Source organism: Mytilus edulis, chromosome 2 (genome assembly GCF_963676685.1).
Source record: "Mytilus edulis chromosome 2, xbMytEdul2.2, whole genome shotgun sequence".
NCBI classification, from domain to species: Eukaryota; Metazoa; Mollusca; class Bivalvia; order Mytilida; family Mytilidae; genus Mytilus; species Mytilus edulis.
In genome coordinates, this window is record NC_092345.1 from 1,070,516 (window position 1) to 1,082,080 (window position 11,565).

Genomic DNA, 11,565 nt, shown 5'->3' on the forward strand with positions numbered 1-11,565 from the left:
GTGATGTGTCTTAATGTTCGTTGGCAAAGGGATAATCTGTCTTAAATTTATGTTATTTCTTTTGCAGCTTTTAAGACAGGTTAAATTAGAACTTGAATATGTATTGTTGAGACACCTGTTTATCTTAAATTGTAACCTTTAATTCAATGTCTTTTAGTGTTGGGTTTGTATTTAGTATTAGATATAGTGTCATACATCTTAATCGGTGGGTGTGTTAATTTGTGTTCCTCTACAACAACCAAAATCCCACGGAGAGTTATCAAATAGTTCTTTTAGAATTGATTTATCTAATAAATGTAAAAAGATTGTGCAAAATGGTGCATAAGGGACCTTCAATGGTATAACAATATACATTGGTTCAATCAACATCATAATTTTATGAAACTCTTTTCTTATGACTGGTCTTTTGATTCGAAAAAAAAAATATGTAACGTGCTTGATGAGGTTTAAAAAAAATTTCACCTATTAAATATTCTTTCATGCTTTAAATTATAAGTTTCACTTTGATGACTTGACTTTGCAGTTGGCTAAAATTTCGTATCATCTGAACTTTTTCAATTGCAATTGAGTAAGAATTTCGAATGAGCTACATCATTAGGTGGACAGAAACACTTACACTCAAGTCATTGTATCTGTTTGAATGTTGAATGGCGACACAGTTAACATAGAGAGAGCAGAACATACATACATTCTAACTGAACACAGTTAACGTAGAGAGAGCAGAACATACATACAGTCTAACTGAACACTTAACATAGAGAGAGCAGAACATACATACATTCTAACTGAACACAGTTAACATAGAGAGAGCAGAACATACATACATTCTAACTGAACACAGTTAACATAGAGAGAGCAGAACATACATACAGTCTAACTGAACACAATATATTATGTTTACTTTATTCATTTGTTAAGCAATTTACTCTCCCCTTTCTTTCAAATGATTTTTCATCCATTTGCAATACCTGCGAAAAAGTAATCCTTACATATTTGCTAAAATAAATGTTTTGTTTTATGTTATTTATCTGACCGGTAACACCTTCTTAGTAAAGTAAAATCAATTCTAATAACTATATTATAAATAGTCCAAGTATATATTACCATAAACCATATTTCATGCATTAAAGTATTTAATAAAATGTAAACCCAGACAAAGTGAATTGTTCGGGGAAAGGATCTAAACAAGTCATTAAATAAAGTGTTAATTTGGGTTCCTTGTAATATTTAATGCCTATTTCGGTCCTCTTTCGTGGTATGTAATTGTAATATCTATTTCGCCTATTGCATTCATTTCCCTACAGAGGTTTAAATAATTCGTTTATTTCCTAATTCTAAATGGATAACGGACAACATCTAAATGCCAAATATCAATTAATATGGTACATGTATTTACGCCATCCTGTATTGATATCAATTAAAACAATGCGTCCACTGCAATAAACCTACCTATATGTACATGTAAACTATACAAGGTATTAATTGGCCCGCTAATTGCACTAACGGTACGGGTAAAGTCAATTAGAAAAGCTTGAGGATTGGATAAACAACTACACCTACGGCTATTCTGTCAAAACGGATCAGGTATCTCAGGTCATTTAATAAAGCAGTCGTCTTCAGTCAGGTATATTCAATGCTTGAATACCACACAGTCAGGTAAGACGAATATATTTTCGCGAATTTATTTTTTTCATTTTTTGAAAATTAATTATCATAATATAAACATACATTATATGTCATTCATTGTAATTTTTATAATTTTTTTTATTAATTATCATAAAAAACATACATCAAATTTTATTCATTCTTGTTTTTATCCAATTTTCACTAATATCTAAATAATAATGATGTCTTTATCTTAACGATGTTAATTTAATGATACCCTTTTTCTATGAATCTACCATGATTGGTATATTACACAAAAAACAAAATACTATTTTCAAAGATAATAATATAAACGCAAAATAAGGCTAGTCGTTAAAGTTGGATTATCGGTATATATATTAAATATAATTTCCTCAGAAAGAATTGTCTTTGTCAAAATGAAGATTTTACTATGCTATTCAAAAATACAATAAAATGTATAACTAACCGTGTTCTTTTCATAGCTACAAGTCGTGCAAAATTGTCCAACTTTGCATGGAGTTTTTTTTCGAATAAAAAGAAATCTATAAGATAGAACTTTCAATAAAATATGAGAAGATCAGTTTTATAACCGGCTTTAAAGGAAAAGAAAAAAGAAAAAAAATAGTGTCACTATCTTGCTACCAGTAAATAATAATGATTTCCACTATTACTCCATTAAAAAAAATGACCAGAAAAGTTATCTCCCTTTAAAGGTATACCGCTATATTTTACAATCCAAGCGGTGTATTTGAGTTATGTTTTCTAAATAAAGAGTTTAACTAATTTTTGCATAATTTTCATCTTAACCAAAAACTTTACAAGTTACTACACTCTATAGCTTGTATTAACGCTGACAATACAGGACTGGTTTTGCTTATTGCTGAAGGCCATACACTACAGTAACCTTCAGTTCTGTTGCTTACATAAACATCATAGTTTGACTTTGCTGTATATTTGTCTCATTGGTAATTATACCACATTAAACGCAAATGTCTATAAAAAAAGTTCAAATGTCCTATGAAAATGCGCAAACGACTCTTAACTCTCGAATTAAAACTAAAAGTGGTAATGTGTCTGTACTGAGACTACTATACTACACATGTGTTATAGTAGTCTCAGGTCTGTAATACAAGTTTTTCTAAACGTATATCAAACATGAAAGACAATCCTACATTCAGTTTTTTTTTAACAAAATCTGAGGTCACCGAGAGATTAACCTTTGAAGTTTATTGATTTTAATGAATTTGGATTTAAGTTTTAACTTCAGATAAGTTGAATAATGCAAAGCTTCGAGAAACCGTTGTCCAGTTTTATTCTTTGACGTACTGTTAATCGTGTTTTTATTCATTAGTAGGACGCTATCCTGACTTTATGGTTCATATACACAAAAAAAGAATAAATATTTATTGTTTTAACATATATGTTTATAATGCATGATTAATGGACTTTTGTCATGCATTTGAACACAATGTTTTTGTTTTACAGTGAGGGATGAAGCGTCAATACACAGTACATAAAAATACAATAAAACGGCAAGGCCCGTCAGTTTACAGCATCATAAATATTAATATTGTATAAATATTTCTAAAAAACAATGTACAAAATGATTCATAGTACGTGTTCAGAAAATGTTACAGAAAATAGAAACAGTCTGACACGATAGGACCAGTCATTAATAAATGTCCAAATATAGTTGTGAACAGTTAAACAAAATAGCCAGCATTCTGTCATTTCATGAGTCTGAAAACGAGGGTAACGGATGAATCCACTCGTCACTCACTCAAAATGACTTTTGTGGCCGAACAAAAATGTTGTTATAAATATTATAAATAACAAGATGTGAGGAAAATGTCAACCTTGCCATTCAAAATGCCACAAAGAGCATTCCTTAAAAATTGACAAATACAATAGTAATGTGAAACAGGAAATCGCCACTTTTGTTTAATTATAGTTTCTTGTTTGGGTTTCAATATGATACCAAGCTTGGTTAAGATAAGATCCTCACTCCTGTCTTTGAATTTGATTTAAGCCCTTCAAACGATAGTTGGGGACATTATGTTTACGATAATCGCCGACCGTTGTCCACTATAAATTTTAAAAAATAGGAAAACTTGCTTGAGGCAGCTGAAATCTAGCTGAATGGCTTAACTGCTTTGGAATCGCATCTAATTTTGCTTTAGTGGTTAAAAATGGACGAATACAAATTCATCGGATGATTATTCGTATAATCAATATCATCACTTCCAGTTGGGGAATTGAAATAAAATTATACGATATTAGTACGTTAACACCCTCCCCCGAAGAAATCAAATCTTTAATAAAGTACCCCCTGTTATAGCATATGTGTGGGTGATCAGTGATAAATTATATGTAACACGAAGCAACAATGACGATTTAATTTAGGTTTTAGGCATAAAATCAGATTGATTATAAAGTACACACCGAGTCCCCTTGGTTAGATTGTATTACCTTCCTTAGATTATTTTCACAATACATGCTTCTTTTATAAAAAATAATGACGACCGTTAATTTTCAATAAATGTTATTTTCAGCAAATGGCTATTTTATGAGAGTAAGTTGATATTTAGAATTTTCATCATCATAAAAGTTATTGTTCGCGGTGTTTCTGCCATCAACAAAGGTTCGTGTCGATGATTGTCACTTCAATTCTCTGTTTATTTGGGTGAAACGAAATGAAGTCATGCTGGTGCGACAATGAAACCTTAACGAATAATACAAAAATATATAAAAATACGTGAGAATCCCCCTTTTTTATACTGAATTTAAATCGGTCTGTGACCATTGATAGCCATTAATAGACTATTTATTTTCTTGCAGAATGAAGGGTTACATCTGTTTGATACTGTTGGTACAGTGTGACTTTATCAACTCATTATTACAACAGAATCAACAAAACAGGAGAACAGGAGGTTAGTTTTTTTATAAAAATATTGTAAAAGGGAGTTGTCTCTCTTTTCCCTCTTTAATTTTACCGAAAAGTAATTTAGGGATTTTTGTTGTCTCTACTAGCTGAGTTGGTTGAGAGTTTGTTCCATATATATATAAGTTACTAGTATTTGATAGGATGAAACGCCGATGAGCAGATGGTAATCAATCAAACTATTAGATAAACAAAAAAGTTTATTTTCAGTCTAACATAAAAAAAAAAAAAAATAAGATGTTTTATGATTGCGAATGAGACAACTCTCCACAAGAGAACAAATAACACAGAAATTAACAACTATAGGTCATATTATGACCTTCAACAATGAACAAAGCCCATACCGCAAAGTCAGCTGTAAAAGGCCCCGAAATCGCATGTGTATAACAATTCAAACGAGAAAACTAATGGCCTAATTAATGTACATAAATCAAATATGCAACACAGCAACAAAGGACAACCACTGAATTATAGGATCCTGACTTGGGACATTGAGAATGTGGCGGGATTAAAAATATTATTTGGATCTTGACTTCTTGGGAAAACAATTGTTGTTATGATATATTAATTTTAAAGAAGTCAAGTATTTCAAAAAGAATTAAAAAAAGAATTAAAACATCTTTGTTTTTTTGTGCAAAGTTCACTTACTGGTAGGTTGTACATAGATTATACTATAACTACTATGAATTACTGCTTTTTTGTTATCTCATAAGCAGTCCGTGCGAGACCCCCATGGGTAGTCAATGTTATTGACCATTATCTCATTCAAAAGATTAGATTGTCATGCCGTGTCGTGTGAAGAATGATGTCACCAAGCCTCTGCTTCACACTATAACAACATTAATGTATATCGTCATGTTTGATGGTGTTAAAAAACGTGTTCACGTTTCTCTAAAAATTGAATAGGTACAGTCACGAACACGGGGAAATAATTTCCTGTTGGTAAACATGAGTGTTATACAATTATAGATGAATGTATCCAGCTAAATTAATCTTCCTATATCAAATTAAAATTTGAATGATTTGACGGATTGATAGGTGTGGAAGAATTAGATAACAAAATATATTCATTTTATCAAAGACCACTTATATATACCAGTTAATGAAAGTAATTTACAACAATACGATTTTACAATCATATAGAATTAAATAGATTAGCTCTAAGCCACTAATGATTGATTGATTAAGGATTACTTAAAGTCCAGTGGCTAATATTTCAAGCATATTCAGGACGAGCTTTTACTATCAATAATGAGCAATTACACTATTTAAAGACCTATGCTGTGTATTGTTCGACACTTGCTAGACAAACGTGAGTAAGATTCTTCAAATCTTTGAGAACCGTGAACCAATCTCCAAACAAACATGTGTTGACATGTTCAACAAAAACACATTTAGGACGTAAACTTACATTCACCTTTTTCAGAAGCCACTGTGTATTACATATAAGGGGCCCTTTATAGATTGTTGTTCGGTGTGAGCCAAGGCTTCGTGTTGAAGGCTGTACCTTGACTTATAATGGTTTACTTTTATAAATTGTTACTTGGATGGAGAGTTGTGTCATTGGCACTCATATCACATCTTCCTATACCTTTGTATAGTAAACATCTAAATCGTCTCTGTAAATTGGAATACATGACGTATACCTTTATTTAGATCTTGAATGTAACAGTGATCATACTATACTAAAAATTTCACATAATATGACTGATGGTACTCCATTATGATTTAAAACTAAACAATTAAAACTTAATGTTGATGAACTGTATAATAACCACAAGGAACATTATCTCCTTTTTTTTATTGGCATTGATTAAAACTTGGCATGGGGCTAATGACATAAAAATAGATGTTTTTGTTTCAGTTATAACGTTTAACTATAGTAATTATCAAAGTGTTATTGTTTTGCTTGATTGTAAAACAAACTATATTTAATGTTTTGATCGTAAAATTCTGACAAAATGGCGCGTTAATGACTACATCAGTCTGATATAAATACATGAGATTTAAGTCTATATACGTCACATTACGTCACACATATCATTTATACGCAGCTCTGTTTCTAAACAAATAGTAAATGACATAAAACTTCATACATCATATTAATCATTCAGAATTATTTATTCTTCCATTAAACAATCCGGTTATTTTAGGACTGTTTATTTAGTCATTTCATGCAATACTAACTCATCGGTGTGGGTTATGGTCCACTTTCGAAACAATGTCGGTCCCTAAATAAAGCATACTAACATTATCTGGTTATTTATTTTCATTATATACATGTACATTATTCTCCTGATATGCAATTTATTAAGACTACAGCGCCGGATATAGTACTATTAACGAAGCTGCAGAGGGGTCCATCGATTTGTTTGTTTTTGTTTAAAGAGTTTTGTGTCATGGTTTACCAGTTTATTAAACATATTACTATTTTATTCGGAAATAACTTGATTATACTTATCAAATTATTATCATTTTTATTGAATATTTTATTTAAATACCTCGCTCCTATCAGTTATTGTAAAGCAAATAGTGACCTATGTTAGTGGCTCTTCCTTGTCACTCTATACTTTGTAACTCTCCTCCCTTCTAAAGTTTTAAAGGTTTAAGCATATCGTTAACCATTGTAACTTAATTGACTACCCCTGTGTAATGTCTAATATTTGTATTCGGAGGCTTAATCTTTGTTCCGTGTCTTATATCTATATTTTATTACAGGTGTTGACTCATACATGGGTCCAACTTCATCCCCTTATATGGAACCTTATTCCGGTGGATTTGGACAAGGTCATCCCCTAGTGGGAATGTTACCATTTATGATGGCGGATATTGATTATGCAGATCAAATGTCGTCAAGGGCAGACGCAAGAGCAGCTAGAAGAGAGGCAATGCAAGGTCAGCAAGAACCAATGGCAACAAGAGAAGGACAACCAGGAAGTAAAAAGCCCATAAACATGCTGAATAGAAATAATGGTAATCAAATAGGATATCCGTCCGATCCATATGTTCAACAACAACCAATGCGTCAGTCGGATCCCTATCCACAACGTCGATTAGAAGCCAATCAAAATCCACAACGCCGATTGGTAGCTAATCAAAATCCTTATTTTCAAGAAAGATCAGGTCAGACAATTGTTACAGAGCAAAGTTCCTTGTTGGGACTGAAACAAAACGTTGGAAAGATTTCATCTGTAAACAGTAAAAATTCTTCTACCCCTACAAAATGGGTTTTTAAACAATCCCAAACTCCAACTAAATCCATAAAACCGACACCGGTCTCGAAACGGAGTTCCGGATTGTTACCACAACAGGAAGCAAACAGACTCAGATTGTCTCAAGTTTTGGGTTCGTCAAATCGTCAACAGTTTAAAGACACTGCAAATAGTGCTTTTTTGAAGAATGAACTTCCACCTACAAAAAATAAATATAATAATTACAATTCACGACGCACACCTTCAAGTATTGACCGAAGACCTCCTCCAAGGAAACAGAGAATAGATCCTGATTTAATGTCTGATATGATGGACATGATGGGTGATATGGGATTATCTAGTATGTTTATGCCACCGATGTCCAGACGAGGGGGTAGATGTGACTTATCTTCTGTGAAAACATTGATTGAATATCTGATGACTGGAAAGATGTGCGGTACAAAGTCTCACGGGATGAGATTTGGTCTAGGTCGAAGATAAATAATCTACGTGAAAACGAACTTTGGACTTACTTTAAAAAATCATTTTTGTGCAATTCTACCACCCGCGAAACAAAATGATAATGTGATTGATAGACCTTGATATGTTTATCTTAAAAGAATGATAAACGTTAAATTATACATTTTCTGGTTTGAACAAAGATATTAAACTATAATAAACAATCGTCATATGATTACATACAGGTGAAAACACTCACAGATAGAAAGCAGTTAACAATATTGCTGATCTGTGCTAACGTTAGATCAAATCTGATGTAAAGTGGCATTTTCCCTGTAACGTTTTTGTTTATATGTGATGTTTTTTTCTGCTCCCTTTTTATCTTTTCGAACTTTTTCTTTCTTCTGTAAAAAGATTCCCATAAACAAATTTTCACTGTGCCATATGAGTGTTTATTTGTTTTTTTTGTGTTTTTGTAAAACGTTAATGTTATAAAAAAGAAGGAGAAAGGAAAACCAATGAATCTACAAACAAGTTATACTTTTCGGACATTTATATAAAACTACATTACTGCATTGTGTACTGATCTTTCATTGTCACAAAAGTCTACAAAAGTTCCGTCTTACAACCCAAAAACTTTGTGTACATCAGAAGTAGCGATTCCATACACTCACAAACATACATGCATTACGAAATTACAGAAATTATTCATATAAACAAAATAATGAATCTGATCGAGATGCAGGATCAATTGTGGACTCAGTATATAGGATTCAATCAGATTAAAAATGGCCGGTTCAAATACCAACTTGAATGTTTAGTTACCTTAAGCCACATGTAACACAGTGTTAATAGATATGTTAAAAACACAGTTGTATAGTTCTTTTCAAATGAAATTAAACGCAATATCATATTTCTTTAAAGCTTGTCATCTGCAGGATTTAGTCAATGATGTAATAAGATTTTGTCAATGGTATAATGGTGTCTAGCTGATAGCAATACTGTTGTTAGTCAAAAGTATATTGTAAATAATTATATTTAAGTTAATTGTTTATTAAATCATGTTCAATATAATATTGTCTTACATTTCTTTAAAACTGTGATATCATAGTAATCATGTGATACCATAGTAATCATGTGATACCATAGTAATCATATGATACCATAGTAATCATGTGATACCATAGTAATCATTTAAATCTACCAAATGAAGCACACATTATCGAGTAATCGATCTTAGATATATATTAATGTTAAAAACTAGGATCGATCGAAACGCCTCAATTATAAGAGAAAAATAACGAAACAACAGAAACAATGAAGTGCTCAAAACAAACAAAAAACGACAATGCTATATATATTCAAACGAACTATTAAAATAACAACTTCCATATTTCTGACTTGGTACAGAACATTTTAAGAAAAAAATGGTTGCTTGAACCTGGTTCTGTGGCCAGGGCTTTATGGCAATATCAAATACACCGCTAAAATAAAAACATTGCATAATTTCATATCTATCATATCTTGGATTCTAGTGCTGACTTACCGTTTGGATTTTTCTAATTTGTTGATGGCAGTTTGATGATCTGTAGTTGCTTATATCCATGTAATTTGAAATTTGGAAGATAGTTGTCTCATTGGCAATCACATCACATCTTCTCATTTTTTGACGGTAAACTTTTAGATATCATCATTGATACCATTTTCAATTACAACATGTGTATTAATACAGAAATGAGGGGATTCAATATGATTTCCAATGATACAACTTTCCAAAAGTACACACACGACGTGTATGTAACCAACTATATGCCATCCTCTGGCCTTTGATAATGAAAAACCCATACTGTATATTAGCTAAGCTAGACAACGTTTTGCAAACATTTGCAACAGCGGCGATCAATCATATTTGATTCTTGATTTTATATTTGGTGCCTTCAAAGAAGAGAGTATTTCATATAGCATGTATTTAGCGCTTACATAACTGAAAACAAAATACAAAATCAAAAGGCAACCAACAGTATAAAAGTTACAGAAACAGAAACATTTTTATTAGTCTTTACGATACAAAGAAGAAGTTAGAAACAATTCTAAATTCACTCTGTAAAGTATTCTGAACAACTTTGAACATGTGACAAGGTATGATCAGATTTCCTGTTTAGCCTTTCTCATAAGAACATCAGAGTGTATTCGAAATCTACCATCTAATATTTTTCAGGTATTCGAAAGACAAAAGTCTGACATATATCAGTATTTATCGGTATTTCAAAATTTGCGTTACATATTTTCAATAAAACTTCAAACTTCTAAAATATGGTACGATCTGCCAAAACAGCTTAATTTTAAGGTCTTGTAATTAATGTTAATTTAAACATTTGACATGCGTCGTGTGCGCTTGTGCGTTATTTTCGAAACATCAATTGTGTATTGATTCCATGAAAATTTGTGACGTTATCAAATCAAAATGAACGTTGCAAATGCAGTTGCATTAGAATGCCGAATATCTACATCTTTCAAACTGTGCAATGTACACAAAAACATTAATTGTAAGAGCAGGTTAAAACTCTATTGAACATGCGACATTAGAACCAAATATAGACTCATTTACATGTACATAATATATAACAGTTAATTGTGTTAAGAGTTTGTAATTACATACTTTTATATATTTTTTTCAGATATAGTAACAGATATTGATTATCAAATTAACTTTATAGCTATTTCATCTACACAGCAAAAAAAACCCAACATAGACTTGTATTTATATAGGACACACAGGTTAAACACAAACAATAAGATTGGTCTAACAAAGACAAAATAGCACACCCTATCGAAATGAAGTTTTGTCATGCGTTTAGTTAGGAAAAATGAGGCGAAAGATACCATTAAAACCAATAAGTGGTAAATAAAATGACAACACTATATCTATAAACTCCACCAGATTATACCTTCTTCTGACCACTGGTAATGAGTTCTCAACTAAAATTTGTAATTCTCATATGCTAAAAGAGAACTTTTTGACAATTTTTGAATTTTTAAGGTAAAATTATGTTGTATTCTACTAAATTTTTCAATGTCCAGAGAAAATGTTACGGTCATGTTCCATATTCGGAATATTTCTACTATATTGCATTTGTTTAAGTATCAACAAATGTTCATTTTACCAAAAATCATACTGATTCATTTATTTCTATGAATAGTAGATGCTACATAATGGATTTTATTGGGTCTTAAAGATTATGGATGCTCTCTCGATTATATTTAATAACTTTTGTAGTTGTGAATTTTTTTGTATAAAAAGCACTTCTTATTTCTGTACATAGCATAATTCAAAAAAGTGTATGCGGA

At 31.3% G+C, this 11,565-nt stretch overlaps 1 protein-coding gene across 1 annotated transcript; it reads left to right on the forward strand.

The window, feature by feature from the left end:
* The first annotated feature begins 1,508 nt into the window (after positions 1 to 1,508).
* LOC139511197 (uncharacterized) lies at positions 1,509 to 9,291 on the forward strand. The gene is made up of 3 exons (XM_071297773.1): positions 1,509 to 1,656; positions 4,465 to 4,556; positions 7,286 to 9,291. The coding sequence occupies exons 1-3, from the start codon at positions 1,634 to 1,636 to the stop codon at positions 8,257 to 8,259; spliced, it is 1,089 nt and encodes a 362-aa protein (XP_071153874.1). The 5' UTR covers positions 1,509 to 1,633; the 3' UTR covers positions 8,260 to 9,291.
* The last annotated feature ends 2,274 nt before the right edge of the window (positions 9,292 to 11,565 follow it).

Coding starts and splice junctions, on each gene's coding strand:
- LOC139511197 (XM_071297773.1), top strand. CDS start 1,634: ATGCTTGAATACCACACAGTCAG. Junction 1,657..4,464: donor CTTGAATACCACACAGTCAG/GTAAGACGAATA, acceptor ATTTTCTTGCAG/AATGAAGGGTTACATCTGTT. Junction 4,557..7,285: donor ACAAAACAGGAGAACAGGAG/GTTAGTTTTTTT, acceptor ATTTTATTACAG/GTGTTGACTCATACATGGGT.